Source organism: Passer domesticus, chromosome 3 (genome assembly GCF_036417665.1).
Source record: "Passer domesticus isolate bPasDom1 chromosome 3, bPasDom1.hap1, whole genome shotgun sequence".
Lineage (NCBI taxonomy): Eukaryota > Metazoa > Chordata > Aves > Passeriformes > Passeridae > Passer > Passer domesticus.
The window spans coordinates 20,700,709-20,717,648 of NC_087476.1; the positions used below are offsets into that span (position 1 = coordinate 20,700,709).

The window sequence follows — 16,940 nt, forward strand, 5'->3', positions numbered from 1 at the left end:
ATTCATTCCTTCTAATTCCCATGCAGAGCTCTCCCCATCTTTAATTCCTTTGCTTGAGAAAGGAAGCTGCTAGAATGCCTGCCTTGGAGGGTATAAATACTGAAGAGGTTATTCTTTGATAAAAATATCTTTTGCTCAGAAAGAAGTATCTAGATCAGGAACAGTGATAGATTCACCAAAGCAACATCCACTTGGCTGGAGTTTTCAGCAGACAGTGGAAGAAGCAGCAAGGTGTGGAGTGAGGGAGCTCTTTACTGCCTGCAAAGCTTTCACATCTGTGTCAGAGCATCCCAGCACTGACATAGGTCATCTCTTAAGACAACTAGTTAATTTCCAATAACCATAACAAAATAGAAGTGACAAGCGTTGACCTGTAGACATTACAAGCCTTCTGAAGACAGCAGGAACCAATGAATCCCAGCAGTTCACCTTCCTCAGGTGAATGAAGAATCACAGAATCAGCCAAGTTAGAAGGGACCCACAAGGATCACAGAGTCCAACTCCTGTCCCTGCACAGCACCATCCTCAAGAGTCACATCATGTGCCCAAGAGCTTTGGCTAAATGATTCTTGAGCTTTGTCAGACTTGGTGCTGTGACCACTTCTCTGGGGAGCCTGTGCCAGTGCCCAAACACCCTCTGAATGAAGATAGCCTTTTCCTGATATCCAGTTTGAACCTCCTCTGACACAACTTCAGGTTATTCCCTTGAGTCCTGTCACTGGTCACCACAGAGAAGAGATCAGGGTCTGCTTCTCCTCTTCCCCTCACAAGAAGCTGTAACTGCAGTGAAGTCCCCCATCAGTCTCCTCCAGCCTGAACAGACCAAGTGAAATCAGCTGCTCCTTGTACAGCTTCTCCTCAAGGTCCTTCCCCATCTTTGTAGGTTCTTTTGGAAGCTCTCTAATAGCTTAACATCTTTCTTATATTGTGGTGTCCAAAACTGCCCCCCAGCACTTGGGGTGACACTGCCCCAGGGCAGAGCAGAGCAGGACAATCCCCTCCCTTGCCTGGCTGTCAATGCTGTCCCTGATGCTCCCAAGGACAGGGTTGGCCCTCCTGGCTGCCAGGGCACTGCTGGCTCATGTTCAACTTGTCATTGACCAGAACCCCCAGGTCCCTTTCCATGGTGCTGCTTTCTAGAATCTCACTCCCCAGTCTGTCTGTACAGCCAGGGTTGCCCCATGCCAGGTTCAGAATCCAGCACTTGTTGAACTTCCTATGGTTGGTGATTGCCCAGCCCTCTGATCTGTCGAGGTCTCTCTGCAGGGCCTCCCTGCCCTCAAGGGAGTCAACAGATCCTCCCAGTTTTGTATTGTCTGCAGATTTGGTTAGTATCCCTAGAATTGCCAGAAAGTGATGAAAAAAATGACTTACATTGAACTATTTGGAATCCTAAGTATATTCTAGCCTGAATAAAAAATAAAATAAGAATCTGCCTGCAGCCCAAAACCTCAACAAAGTGGTCCTCAGTATAAATGAACAAAGAAATTAGGCTCTGAGGAACACCCATTTTGCTATCCTCAGCAGATTTACATGCTCCAAAGCAGCACTCTGCCTTGCAATTAACAGTCTCAGAACTGAGCTACCAAAACATTTTTCAGATGACAAAAGAAGCTCTTTCCAGATGGTTTTATGGCTGCAATTGAAAAAAGGTGATACCCACATGCACTGGCTCACTCACAGGAGAATAGTCTTGCCTGATGCTATGGAGCAGTTCTTGCCTATTGAAAACTTCTCCTTAACCCGATGTCTCTGGTACTATTCAGCACCAGAGATCAGTCCATTGGTTAAGAACTGCTCAGACCCTTAAAAATAATTACCCCTTAACAGAAAATTAGCAATAAAGGAAATTCAAGCAAAAATATCTACTACCTGAAATGTATCTTACATATTAGAGTTTCAAAATGGAGTAAGACTTACTCTCACCATAGCCATAGCATAGTCAACTTAACCATATGGTTATTTCTTAACAACGTTTTCTTGTCAGTTGATGGAGAAACTGTACAGGTTCATGTAGTCTTAAACTATGTAAATCATGTAGTGATTAAACTTTTCATTTAATTAAAAAAAAAAAAATCACTTTGTAGCCGAAAACATGCAGCACTATTAAAATATTCCTACTGTGCATTGAGCTGAAGAAACACCATAACACTTGATTTTCCAGGAATTCCTCAGTCACAAAAAGGAGACAGTATTTTCAAACATGAGAACAAGCTGCAATAGGTACCAAACAAGTTCCATGGCTAATTCTTGACAACTCATGTCTGGAAAGAGTGAAGTACAAATATATCAGAAAACTGAAAAAGCACCAGGGGTCTACAGTTTGACATCACATAAAGAAAGCAAAGTGTAACTCCAAGAAATACAATGCAGAACACATGCTGGCTACTGATACAAACTGTGAACATCCATGACCTTCCTACTACTAATTTTGCAAAAAGAATAAGGAGCCTCTTTCAAAGAGATGCATTTTTGGCACCTACATATTAAATTGACACCTTGACTGAATTAATATTACACACCTAAGCAGACAATTCACAAACACACTGAAATGGCACTGCGGATTTACAAATATTTTGGGTTGGAAACAGGACTTAGTATGACTTAAAACTCGGTTAGGACTGGACTGAAACAAAAGCACACTGAAGAACTAAATACTTTTAAGTTCTGAACAACATCAGAAACGTTCCTCTGCAGCAACAGCTTCCTCAAAAACATTTCTGTGGAGAATGCTTGCCTTACTTTTGGCTACTTGTCATCCACACTGTTAAGTACCCCCACCACATTTCTCAGTTGGTTGCCTCCTGCCTATTTAAGTGGAAGCTGAGCAGCAAGAACAAAGTAAAATGGCATTGGGAGCACTGAACTCCGTGAAGCTTGCAAGTTGCCCTACTTGGTCTCTTTGTCTCTCCTACAAACAGAAGCTTTCCAAAAATGGAAGAATCAGGAACTTCTTCTAAAACCATCCCATGTGCAAGATGTGCTAATATGCTATTTCTGCTACAGCAGAAGGAAAGATAGTACAGCAGAATGGAAAAGGACGGAAAGAGCAGACAGAATGATAATCCTCATGCAGAACATATGGACAAGGCTTCATTAAAATGTTCAGTTCATCTCTGTTAGTGAAGAATTGCTCTCCAATATTCAAATAGATTTAAATCCTTGAAGTCTCTTATTATGCAAGTATCAGATCTCCTATGAAGGGCACAACAGGACAGTTACTTTATAACATGATCATAAAAATCACAGAACTGTTAATGCTGCAAGGGACCTCCAGACATCACCCAGTCTAATCCCTAAACTCAGAACAGGATCAACTAAAGCAAATTGTGGAGGACCTTGCCTAGCAGGTTATAACAATCCCATTGCATGGATCATCTCCTCTTCCCTAATCGTGGCTGGACACTCTTGACCAGAGATCTTAAAGGAAACCACCTGAAAAAGAGTGACTCTTGAAAAAGAGATGACTGTGTTTATCAGGACAAAGCATTTCAGAAGACTGCTACAGACAGAAAATGTTAGCTAGACTGCTATTCCTACCAGCTAGCAGATGGAAGACTGATGATACCTACAGTAGTCATTCATTCCTCCAAACAATGCCCCACAAAGCTTACTTTTCCTTTAACTATAGAGGATAGTTTCACAGTTGGAGTCTTCTGGATTCTTTCTGAAAGAGTTGCTCAACTGTCCAAAGTGATGAACAAAGGTCTTTGTTCTGTGTTTATTTGGCCTAACACAGTGATTCTTGGGTCATGGCTCTGTAAGCCTCACAAAGACAAAGGCATTCAGTTTTTATTTCAGCCACCAGGGCAAAATTTAGTTTGAAGTTATGATGCCTGATGGCATGCAAGGTATCCTGTTTGGCTGCAGGCTAAACACTGCTCCAGAGACCTCAATGTACACAAGAAACCAGTTCTGCCAGTGAGTCTCCGAGTGCCCAAGATGTACTCAGTAGAGATGATGGTGCACTGAGCACAGGCCCCTGTCAGAGTGGGCCTGAAATCAATACACAGAACCTCCAAGGATAACTGAATTTATTAACCTTGACGTAAACCTCCCAATACAAGCAAAAGACACACGCACATACAGACACACTGACCTTGGGAAAAACAGAACCTCCAATCATCAAGTCCCACAGCCAAAACAGCACAAACAAAACAAGAAGAAATCAGCTGAAAGCTCAAAGACCCCACACCATTGCTAGAAATGGCAGAGACCAAAGGCTTGAATTAAGTCAAGAGAGCTTGTGTATGTGCACAACATATTCTAGTCCTGAGGGAAATGAACAGCTATGAATAGCTAAATCCTCTGAGCAGGGATCACTTAGCTGCAGAGAAGATCCCCAGATTTGGGATACCAATTCAGCAACTACCAAAAGATTAAAATCAAGCAACAAAGAGAGTAACAAACCACTATAAAACATTCCATGGCATGGAGGGAGCTGAAGAGGGTATAATTTCCTCACCCCCCCCTTCATTTTTACCAAAAACATTTGAGCTATGCAAGGATATGAGAAAAAGAACAATGCAGTGACATGCAATTACATTCTGTGTAGCTTGACAGTGTATGTAGACAGATCATCTAAAAGGTGCATCTACCATTAAGATGGGATGTTCAAGTCTTGTTCAAGTCAGGAGAAAAGCACATTTTCTGTTTCTTTCTTGCTATCAGCAAGGTCAGTTTTCCCAAGAGTGACATATTTCCATTTCACCATGGATAGTTCATGCAAACCAAAGCAAAGCACTGTAGCAGTATCATGGGAATAACAGAATTGATCTTTCCAACTGGGGAAAAAATAGTAAAAGCTGTGGAATCCTAGCTGTGATCAAAGTACAGTTTTATGTACACAGGGATGGGTACAGTATTTTGCTTTGTGTTCCCAGTCTGCAAGCAGTCCTCATCCTGCAGGCGAAGCTATGGTAACAGGCTCTTACAACAGCAGCTAAAGGATAAAAAAAGGATAAAAAAGCAGGGACTGCAAGATCTGCAGCAGAAAATTCAGGCTGAGGCTGACTGTGTCTTTCAAGAGGCACTTGTAGACAAACATAGAAGCTAACAGTTTACAAGATCCTCTGTTTAGTCAAAGAGGAGGCCATTCTGCAGATCATCGACAGTATCCTCAGTCTCCATTCTTCAGGCTAAAATGCATCTATCTATGAATTTATAGTCCTTCCTTCCAAACAGCACTGCTATTTTATGACATGCTTTCTTGAGGAAGACACCAAGTAATTTTTTCAGCTTCATATTTAAGGACACAATTCACTTGCATCTTAACATCAGAAAATGTACTACTCCATCTTGGCTGAATGACTGGGAGAAGTACTTTTACACACCTACCTACACTGAGACCCAAAAACTTGTATCTCAATACTTTTAATACACTTCAAAAGACTCTATGAATTATGAGGAACTCCATAATTCATATCAGGGCTTTTTCCAGTGTCTTATCACCTTTGGCATAAGACATACACACAGAACATGTTTGCTATTTAGATTTGAAAAACTTGACTGTTTTCAGGATTGAGCCTTTTTCTTCCTTTCCTTACTAGGTTAAGGAATCCTACATTATATAGGAATATATTTTCCATTGTAGACTTCCCTACAGGTTAGAAACCTTGATTCTGAAGTCTCTTTTGGCCCAGAAAGCAGTCTCAGCCTCACATACCTTACTTTTAACTATCTGCCTTTGTCAAGAGAGCACTTTCTTTGAACAAAGGCTGTTCATCCCATTTCTCCCACAAGCTAAGATGTTGTTTGATTGTTGTGAGGTTTTCCTGGTTTTGTTTTTTGAACTACAAAACTCCAAATTGAGACTGAGTAGAAACACCATGGTGAAATGCTGATATCACAAATTGATTATTTTAAACTTGACTAGCTCCTTAGACAATCTTTCAGTTCTACAAGACTAAAAAAACTTTAGTGACATCTTAAACAGAAAAATTTGTACAGTTCTTTACAGGATGTCTACACAAGGTGGGAATGGCCCTCTACAAGTTTACAATTGGTCTCACTGACATTACACATAACAGATGGTTTTAAGAGCTAAAGTTATTATTACATATTTAATGGTGAAAAGAACCCACATATACTATTTGGAATGCAATAACGGAAGGATTTAGTTGTATCCAAGGTCCAAAAATTCTGTGCTTGAACTACTAGGTATCAGCTGCATCTCAGTATGGTTGTTAACCAAAACATCACAGGGAGCTGTACAAGAAACATGGATGCTATCACTTTATATCTAGTGTGTAATAGTAAACTTCAAAATACCAAAGTTTGTCTCAAGACCACTGACATTATTCTTACTGAAACATCATCTATTAGTCTTCAATATCCCATTAGACAAAAAAAATCAGATGCTAATTGCCCTAATTTTACACCTGTCATATTCTTTATTACAGGTTTGAGAACCACAGGGGGGAAAAAAAATCCAGTTTTGTGCTCTAAAGTAGTAGTTGATAAAATATATCTCCATTCACCTTTTTACTTAGCATTACTTTTTATAGCACATGGAAACCCACTTTGTTATCTAAAACTCAGTAATACAGAATTCTCCTGTCTGTGAGACAACTTTTGAATAGCTGCAGCTTACTTATCATATATCTTACTGATATATATCTTATATATCAGTAAGACTGAAAGGTAGGAAAGGAAAAGAATATAGTGATTAAACACCCCATATCTATGTTTTCACCTAAATTAAGCAGTTATTACAAGGGGAGAGTTAGTACAAAAAGAGATTGACCTGTGAGCTTCCAGACCAATGCAGCTCATCGCAATTGCAGATACAAATCAGTAACTTATTGCTACAAAAAGCCAACATTTATTTTCTCTTCTTAGCTTAAAAGAAACACATTCAGCTAGACCAAGCACAGTCTCTGTCACGCTGCAGTTTCAAATCAGTAAGACTGGCGTTACATCTGTCAGCAAATTCTACATGACTGTGTAGTTGAACAAGAATCTGACAAATAGATCATGCTATCCTGTCTCAACAAAGGTTTTAGAGATCTGTCAGCAGGCCACCTTAATTGCAGCCACAAGCTCCTAGACATCTAATAAACTTGACAGGACAAAGATGGTAAGAAGCTACATAACGACAAGGAGAACACCAGGATTTTGTTCTGCTGTTCATAAGAACCTCATCTGCCTTGTAGCGAAACCCTGCAAAATGTGTATTGCTACTGCAGTCCTGGGAAAACAGAGCATCTTCACTATATTTTCAATTTGTGCATACTATCCACTTTCTACAAAACTTAAAAATACCGTTCTCATACTGCACCATTATCTTTTTCTTACTTGGCACAATCAGACCTCACTGCAAACACCTAAAGATAGCTCATACCCCCTTACTAAAGTTCAACTTTGGTGACTATTATTATTATTAATAATCATAATTCTGGCCACTGAGTTGAGCCAACTGTGAACTACAGCTGCACAAGCCAGCCAGGAGGGCCCACTGTGCTCAGGAGGGCATCAGGCACGGCTGGGCAAGGGAGGGGATTGACCTGCTCTGTGCTGCTGCAGCCCATCTCAAACCCTGTGTGCTGTTTTGAGGGCTACAGTATAAGAAATATACAGAACAGTTAGAGAGCTTCCAAAAGAGACCTACAAAGATGGGGAAGGACCTTGAGGGGAAGCTGTATGAGCAGCATCTGAGGGCACTTAATCTATTCAGGCTGGAGGAGACTGAGGGGAGAGCTCATTGCAGTTACAGTTTCTTGTGAGGGGAAGAGGAGGGGCAGACCCCGATCTTTTCTCTGTGGTGACAGTGACAGGACCTGAGGGAATGGCCTGAAGCTGTGTCAGGGCAGGTTTAGGCTGGGTATTAGGAAAAGGTTCTTCACCCAGAGGATGTTTGGGCACTGGCACAGGCTCCTCAGAGAAGTGGTCACAGCAGCAGCCTGACAGAGCTCAAGAAGCATTTGGACAGCTTGGACACATGGTGTGATTCTTGGAGATGTTGCTGTGCAGGGAATTAGACTCCAATAATTCTTGTGCTCCCTTCCAACTCAGCGTACTCTATAATTCTATGAGACTTTTTTTGCTCTCTCTTCTGGACAGATTTGGGCAAGGGAAGGGGGAAGGCTGTGCACGTATAACATCACTGCTCAGAGACCAATCTGAAGCCAACACAGGTGAAAAGTTTCAGAAAGTTTAAATCTTATGTCAGCCTAAATCTGGATGCAAAGAGCATATGGCTAAAAGTGAAGAGCGAACTATGCCACGCACTGGCTAAAATTAAATGTTACGGTAAATAATAGTGGTAATATGGAAAACAGACATCAAAATAGCTGAAAACAGTAAAAATCAAAAAGAAAAACACAAAAACCTGCAACTCATTCTGACTTCAGATTACTGAAGAGAAAAAAAATTGCAAACACACAAGAAGAAGCAAGCTAAAATGAAGGTCAATATACCAGTATTTAAAAATCAAACCATGAAATTGGCAGGTGTAGTATCACTGAGCACAAAGAAAAGTCCAACAGATTTGTAAATTAAGTATTATTCAAAAGAAATCTTCATAAGGTCGTATTATATAAAACATAAATTTAATTGAATTTCTAGACAGCTTTCTTCAAAGAGTAAATATGTCACCCTTTGCAGTGATTTCAACATTTGATTATAACAAAATAAAGCAACTTCTGCAAGCACCCCTAATATACATGTAACAGAAATCGATATTACACCAAACAACCCATCGTGAAAAAGTTCTGGAAGTTTCAATGCAGCTGAATTTGTCATTTCTTTCTAGACATATATGGAGTTTTACTTTAAGCCATCAGCCAACCCATAGAAATCCAAACTTCTTGAGAACAGTTTTCAACCTTTTGAGTTAAACACAACTGAAAACATAAGAAACCACATACTGCCATAACAATCTGTGCTGGTTTTGGCTGGGATGGAGTTAATTTTCTCCACAGTAGCTGGTATGGGGCTGTATTTTGGATTTGTGTTGAAAACAGGATTGATAATACAAGGATGCTTTCGTTATTGCTGAGCAGTCTTAAGGCCCTTTCTGTTATCTACCCCACCAGTGCAGAAGGCTGAAAGTACACAAGGAATTGAGAGGGGACACACCTGGAGCAGCTGACTCAAGGGATATGCCAAACCCTATGTTGGCATGCTCAGCATATAAAGCTGGGGGAAAGAAGGAAGGGAGAATGCTCAGAGTGATGATGTCTGTCCTTCCAAGTCACCATTACAAGTAAGGAGTGCTGCTTTTCTGGGGAGTCTGAACACCTGCCAGCCCATGGGAAGTGGTGAATGAATTCCTTCTTTTGCCTTGCTTGTGTGGATTTTGGTTTACCTATTAAACTGGCTTTGTCTCAACCAAGTGAGTTTTCTCACTTTTCCTTTTCTGATTCTTTCCCTCATCCCAGTAGCAGGTGAGTATGTGAGTGGTTTTGGTAATAAGTTCCAGAAATCTATTTTACAGCAAGAGCAAACCTAGTGTTGAGTGACAGACATTACACACTGAATGTTTAAAAAGGCAAAATAACTACAGACACACATTAACAGCACACACCACCACCCCACCACTTTTACTAAATGACACAGGTTCATACACCTGCTCCTAAATCCTACTACTCCCTAGCATGTCTAAACAGTCCCACCTAGCCTTGTGGGCCATCCTATCCCAATGCAAAGTATGTAAGAATTGGTCAAACTTCCTAAGAACAAACCAACACTACACCAACACACTCAATCTCTCAAAAAAAACCCAAAACCCCAAACAGCCATTCACACAAAACACAGAACTCTCAAGACCACATCATGTCAGGCTCTGCTCTCTGTGAGCACACGCTCCCCTTGCAGACTTTCTAAATAGAAGGCCATTGGGCGTATCATTTCTGCTTCTTTCACTGCCATTTTGGCCTTTCTACTTGACTGCAGTTCTCATCCAGGCATAACACCAAGGTCAGCAACAAAAACTTTTTTCCCTGCTTCCATAAAAGGTTTCAATGGCAGAGTCAAGTACACTCAGTCTAGTGCAACTTCTACATTTAATCACAAAAAACCAGCTATTTGTAATTCAGCCAACTACAATCCAAACAGAATTTACATCTTGGTAAGATGTAATAAATCTCTGGTCACATTTTGGTGGGGGAAGCAAGATACCTCTCACAAAAAAAACCAAAAACAGAACGGCAGGCATCGAACTCCATTTGCAATCACTATCCCTTACTGATAAACATATATGATGAAAGAAAACACACACACTTTAAAAAAAAGTCTTTTTTTTCCCCGTAAAGCATCAAAGTATTTGCCAAAAAATTATCTCGAGTCTGAAAAACAAAAATAAGAAAAGAATTTGAATAATCTCAAGATTTCTAAAAATCAGTGCTTCTCTGAAATTAGAAAAAGGGAAGAAATGGTGTGCTTTTCTGTGAGAATTAAGATGTTTAACATGTGATATAGCCATTTAAAAAAAACCAGCAAAACAAAAAAAAACCCAAAACTAAGGAACTGCAATCTCATTTCAGCAGGCATTATAATCCTGCCCCAAGTCACCTGAGAGATTAAAATAGCGCTTCTTGAAGCAACATTCTCTATGTAAAACCATTTGTCACCGACGTCTATCTAGTGTCCACGTTTGCTTTCCAGTTTAATCTCTCCAGTAGGAAGTCTCCTGTTGTCCCACTAGATCATCCCTTGTAGAGAACAACTTTTCTGTCACTTTTTACTAGCAATTATATCAGTAATGTACACTACACCTGCATCAATACCTTAACTCTACCCTTCAGCAGCTGGAACATGAGTCTCTATACAGCCCTTTATGAAAGCATTATTTTGGGGTGGCAAAAACTTTCAAGAATGATGAGTAAAGCTTTCAAGATGCAGTTGTCAATGTTTAACAGAAACAAAACAGGAGTTCAGCTGTCCCAGACAGGATCAATACCTTGTTGACAACACACAGAATGACAGCCCTGTCACAAATCACTGGCACATGAGCAAGTGAAAGACAAAAAGGCCCACAAAACTGAAAAAAAAAAAAAGGCAAAAAGCACTTTTTCAACTACTTCTGTCACACCATTTCCTGGCAGAATGAAGTGCATTTCACTCCTGCTTTATTGGCTTTTCACTATTTAGAGCCTCTTCACTGAAAATCAGACCCATGACCTACAAGTTGTTGACCATCCATTTATTCTGTATTACTGCCCAGTTGCAGGCAAAAAAAAAAAGCTTCATTTTTTCATTGTTCTATTGTAATGCAGACAAAAATCTGACTTCAGCATTGCAACATACTCTTACAAAAAATCAGCAAATCCAACCTTAAAGAGAAGCAGCTAAACAATAGAAAGTCAACAGTTTTCATATATGCTATGGGCTGCAGAGGCTGATAGAAAAGGTTCTAAACTGTTCCAGTTTCCTTATGTCCTCCCAGGAGAGCATGTGACATTCTTGTATTTCTCATTGTATTTTCTTCCCAATCTAAAGTCAAAGCTCCTTAGCGTGGCTGAATAAAACATGAATGATTTCCAACCTTACACAGTAAATTCAGACACTCAGCATTACCATTTTACCTTCTCTGACACGCTACCAAAACAAGCAGCTCTTTATCTGACCTTCAGTTTTAAACAATTTGTGAGCTTTAGAATTCAGTTCTCCCATTCTCAGCTCTAGAGCCATGCATTCATTCACAAGTGCATGAACTCACTCTTACTAAGTCACTTTCTTCCAGAAAACATCAATTTGTGATTCACATCCCCAAAGCTTAGAAGCAAAACAGTTACTCCTTCTCTTTTCCTCACAAGGAATCTGCATCTAAACCACAAAGAACACTACTGTGTATTTAAACCTCCTTCAAACGATCTCTACTTGCAGCCGGCCAGCAAACAGCTTACACATTAACTCTAGTGATCAGTTTCACTCTCAAATTGTTATCCTCCCATGAAGTATTCCAGTTTCAGGATGCTGGAACTGTCTGAAAACGCAAAAGCCAAGCACAGGAGGCAAGCATTCAGCTCTCTCAGCTCAGCTCTACTCGATACACATTAAGAACGAGATATTACTTATGGAACACCTGTATTTTGATTATTGTGTTCTTCCTGTGCCGTGTCTTATAAAACATTTCGATAAACAGAATAGACTGAAGCTGTGCTTGGATAGCAGAAGGCTTTTATCTTATTTTTTTGCAAACACAGTACCAAAGCTATTTCAGAGGCGAGCTAAGTCACTTTAAGCCGAAATAGAGGGTCACTAACAAGTAAGCAGGCACGCATGAGGAAAAAAGGTGTCATGTTAAAATACTTTTTGATTAGAGAAGTAAATTTTATTTGCTCTCTCCCTACCCCCAGGCAGGAACTGGCGGCAATAGAGCCAGAGCGGCCGGACAGGGCTGGGAGGGCTCAGCCGCGGAGCCTCCGCGGCCCCGCGCACCCAGAGCCCCGCCTGGGCCCGGGCAGGCTCCGCTCAGCCCGCTTTTGTCCACCCGCCTCCCCCGCTGCCGGTTCGCCCGGCTGCTCACCGCCTTCCCCCGCGGGAAGGGCGCCGAGGAGCGGAACGGGCGAGTTCCGCGGCGCGCCCGAGCCGGAACACACCTCGGCTGAGGGCACCGCGCCCCCCGGCTCCCTCCGTCACCAGCCCCGGCGGCAGCACGGCGGGACCGACCACCCCTCACGGCACGGACTCACCGCTCCTCCTGCTCCCGGCCATGGCCCCCCGGGCCCGCCGAGACGGCTCCGCGGCCCCGCGCCCGCTCCGCTTCCCGTTGGCCGCCGCGCCTGTCGGTCCGGGCGCTGGGCGCCGCCATTGGCGGGGCTGGGCAGGGCGGCCGCGCCTCGGCCCCGCCCCGCCCCAGCGCGCGCCGTGCCCGCGGGCTCCGGCAGGGGGCGCGCGGCTGCGCAGAGCCGGCGGGGGCGCCCCTGCCGCGCGCGCGGGAGCGAGGGCGCGCGCGGGGCGCGAGGGGCGGGGGGAGCGGCGCGCGGCGGGCGGGCGGCGCGCGGCGGCCCCGGCGGGTGAGCGGCGCCGGGGGACGCTGGGCGCGCGCCGCTGCTCCCGCTCGCGGCGTCTCCTCAGTCCCGACCCGCCGCAGCCCGCACCCGCCGCGTTAATAATGCACTAGAATGTCAGCGCTGAAAAAGGTAGGGAGGGAGGGAGGGAGGTAGGGAGGGAGCCGCCGTCGGGGCGGCAGGCGCGCCGGGATGCTCGCGGGGCGCCGCCGCGCAAGCAGCGGAGGGAACGGGCGGGTGCCGGTGCCGCGGGGACCGCACCGTCGGGGACGGGTGCCTGGGCAGCAGCGGCGGGGCGAGGGCGCGCCAGCCGCGCCGTCGGTTGTGGTGTCACCCCATCACCGGTGCGTCCCGGCGCGGTGCCGCCGTGGCGGGGTCTCGCCTCGGTGCAGCCCGGGCAGGACGGCTGCGCGGCGGAGCGCCCGATGCCTGAGCGGGGCGGCCGCGGTCTGGCACCCTCCCGGGTGGCCGCTCTGCTCGGAGGGAGCGGCGGGGAGGGGGATGCTGCGCGTGGAGCCGCAGTGCTGGGGCGATTTAAATTTTGGCAGCGCGTGATTCTGGGGCTGCCCCGCGAGGAGGGGCCGGGGAGCCGGGGCTGGCGGCGCACCGCCGCCTGCTCCGCTCCCCCCTTTCCCTTCCCGGCCGCCGTGCCGCCCTGGGGACGGTGCGGGTACGTCGGAGGGGCCGCGCTGCTCCGCCAGGCTTGTCCCGGTCCTCCGGAGGGACGGCCCGGCCCCCAGGGGCGGTGGGGCGGCAGCCCGGCAGCCGAGGAGGGGCGGGCGGCAGGTGAGTCCCGCGCGTTCCCCGCGCCGCGGGTGCGCGGGGCTCGGCGCGGCCGGAGAGCCGCGGGCGCGCAGCCGGAGCGCGGGGGTGGGTGCCCGGCGCGTCTGCTGCGCTGCCCTCGGTCAGCGAGGGGCGATCGCGGCTGCCTCTCGCCACGCAGAGGGCGGCGTGCGCGGGCGGCATGGCTGAGCGCCTCCGCGGTCCTCTGAAACACCGTCTGCCGGAGAAATAAAATAATTACCCAGTGTCATAATGAGAGCGCAGCGCGCCCCAGCCCGCCTCGCCTCCCGGAGCGGGGCCGGCAAACCGCCCGGCGTCCGCCACCGTCGGGGCGGGCGGTCCCCGCCGGCCCGCTCCGCTGCTGCGGGGCCGGTACGGTTCGGTCCGGGGCACGGGAGTGGGGAGACCCTTCCAGCCGGCGGAAGCTGCAGAAAAGGGACTTTCTTTTACCGCCCCGCTTTCTGTCGCCTTCGTAACCTAATTCCTGCCGCTGCTGGTGTCCCAGTTCTAAGCGGTGCCGGTGCCGTACAGCTTGGCGTTTAGCCATAAATCCATCTATGAGTGCTTCGGCCTCAACTTCCCTCAGACTTAAAGGGTTCTGATTTACGGCGACAACCTACTGTTTATTTCCAATTTTGCTGCGTTACGGCACATTCTTACACAGCCTTAATGTGCCTTGGGAGCAGGTGATACTTGACTCTCTTCCAGATTAAAGCGCTGAGAATGGGACCAAGTGCTCCCGTCCCCTTCGCTGGTGTGAGCCCAGGATCACGGCTGTGAAAGCAAGTGCCCTTCTTAGCGCTGGAGTGTTTTGTAACTATTTCTCTCTGCAACACAAGCGGAGCACTAACAAAATTTGAAACACTGGATACCTCTAGGCATTTAGGTAGTAGACGACTGCAAGCGGGCATCCTGCGAGGAGCAATGGTCACCTCAGTGTGACCCAGTGCAGATCCAAGTGCAGATGATGGAAAAGTCTCATGTGGAGTCTTAGTAAATGAATGTTTTGTACTGTGGGATGTGTCAAGGGGGCATACTGATGGTATTGGGCATTTTAAAAAGCAGCTCGGGGGTAGACCAGAGGATGAATGGTAATATTTTATAATGCACATGTATTTGAGGTATCAGCCATTCACATCTCTGATTTGTTACATTTCCGTCATTGTGTTTTATCCAGAAACCACATAAAATAGGAAGAGTTGAAGTTTTATGTTTCTGTGCTTTCAGCAATAGGGCAATACTTTCAGGTAATTTCCAGATGGTTTGCATAAAACCCTTTATTTCAGAACTGCAAGTTTTAATTTTACTGTGTGCAGCTATTTTTACAATGCTGAGCTGATCATATAATTTATATTTCAGAGGTTCTTCCCCAATCATTTTGCATGCTTTTCAACATGTGTGTTATGTGGTTAAAATGGACTCAATGTTTAATAGTTTTATGAATTACAATGTTATACATTGGAGATTTAATTCTGAGTGCTCGAGGCAGACCCTGTATGATCTGACATAATATTCCTAAATTAAAGAATGCATATATTATGCCATTGTTCAGTAACACATGAAATAAATCTAGGATTGTCAAAAGAAATTGTTTATTTTATTTTAGATTATTTTTTAGCTTTTCATTTTAGTACTATAAAGTGCTATTTGCATTTAATTAGTCATATATCTAGTTTGCACTAGAATGGTATAGGGCATACCTCTAATAATTTTTAGAATTTCCAGTCCCTCTGAAATGAGTTTAAATTCCTGGTGCAAATTGAAATTACACTTAGAGTGAAGTCATAAGTGCTTTAAGCAAGCATTTACCAATCAGCAAACACAGACTGCTCTTGACAGAGGTGTTGAGGAGAATGTGTTTTGTATGTGTTTTTTCTATGTAACACATAAAATCACAGTCAAATCCAAGACTTGCTGAATCAATGATGATAACCACAATGACTTAATGGGATTGGGATTTCACATTTGTGTGTGGCAGGATCCCACAAATATTAATCGTGATACTGTTGGCAATGCCAAGCTGTTGAAACTATAAGTTACCAAAGCAAGACAAAAATTTCAAGGTCCATTGTGGTAAACCAATAGTTATAGTCCAAATTAATTCCAATACTTGAAACAACTTATTTCAATAATAATTGCTGCATGATATAAGAAACATATCCCTGAATAGAGGGATTCATAGCTGATCCCGAGGAAAGCTTGCATGTCCAGTTTCCACTGTGTCTGAACATCAAGCAGTATTCTGCCCAGAGGGTGCCCTCTGCAAGCTCCCCTGAACATTGCCTGTCCTTGTCCACTTATCATGTCACAGTTATGAAAGGGTTTTTTGACAGCAGATGTTCTAATGGGAAGTATTTGTAGATGCAGTCTGGATGACTGAATTTCAGCTTGATTGTGAGCTTTGCCTGGCTAAATTGTGGACTTCGGAGTAATTCTTGGCATGTTTTTTTTGTGCCTTAACAAGGACAGTAAAATCTATTTTACACCTGCCTTTGGCAAGAACTTTTTTTCCCTGTTTGTAATTACACACAGTCAAAGCAATTTCCTTGTATAACTACGATAATCCTATGAGAAGTTTTAGTAATAAAAAGAACATAACCCCTCAAATAACCTGCTGATTTTTTATGAGGTGTACCACTGGGGGTCCTTTGAATCTTCATCAGTCAAACAAAAACAGATGTTTTGGTTCTACTCCATGAACAAGACAAGTCTTATTTGCTGCTTCACTTAATCAGTACAGTGAATTTGTTTATATCTAACCATGCATGGTGAATGAGAGGACCACTAATGCAGAAAGTCAGTGTTAGCTCATCAATTGCAATTGCATTTAAGGAAGACTTTCAGTTCTTAGATATGTATTACATGGGCCAAAATATCCCATTGAATTGAAAATGTTCTGTTTGCTAAATGGATAGTTTTGTTTGAATAGCTACAGGAAAAAAAAATACACATATTAGCTCAGTTTGCCTTGCAAAAATTCGTAGTCATCCACGAACCATATGGCTTTCTTACCTCTAGTAGAGAAATAGCTCTCAGCATGGCAGATACAGTATGTCAACAGCTATGATCAAATATAAGTAGAAGTGGGCATGGATGAATCAGAATCTCTTTTAAAGTAGACTTGTTGGAGAACACAACTTCCCATATTTCAGTCCATATATATCTCCATTAAAGAACTATATTTCCCAGAACAGATTATAGTTC

The 16,940-nt window shown here is 44.2% G+C and overlaps 2 protein-coding genes across 15 annotated transcripts in view; one reads left to right on the top strand and one right to left on the bottom strand.

Moving 5' to 3' along the window:
* Positions 1 to 12,782, bottom strand: part of ERICH1 (glutamate rich 1) — a 65,918-nt gene extending 53,136 nt beyond the window's left edge. For all 3 annotated transcript variants that reach the window (XM_064412073.1, XM_064412074.1, XM_064412072.1), the window contains exon 1: positions 12,636 to 12,782. In XM_064412073.1, coding sequence (XP_064268143.1) covers positions 12,636 to 12,657 — 22 coding nt within the window. In that variant the 5' untranslated portion in view covers positions 12,658 to 12,782. The remainder of the gene's footprint in view (positions 1 to 12,635) is intronic.
* A 139-nt stretch (positions 12,783 to 12,921) lies between these two features.
* The window catches only part of DLGAP2 (DLG associated protein 2), a 459,301-nt gene continuing 455,282 nt past the window's right edge, over positions 12,922 to 16,940 (top strand). For 5 of the 12 annotated variants that reach the window (XM_064412081.1, XM_064412086.1, XM_064412085.1 and 2 more), the window contains exon 1: positions 12,923 to 13,085. In XM_064412081.1, the coding sequence (XP_064268151.1) occupies positions 13,068 to 13,085 (18 nt within the window). In that variant the 5' untranslated portion in view covers positions 12,923 to 13,067. Of the gene's footprint in view, positions 13,086 to 16,940 lie in introns of all 12 variants that reach the window. The other 7 variants (XM_064412077.1, XM_064412078.1, XM_064412082.1 and 4 more) reach the window with 3 other exon arrangements.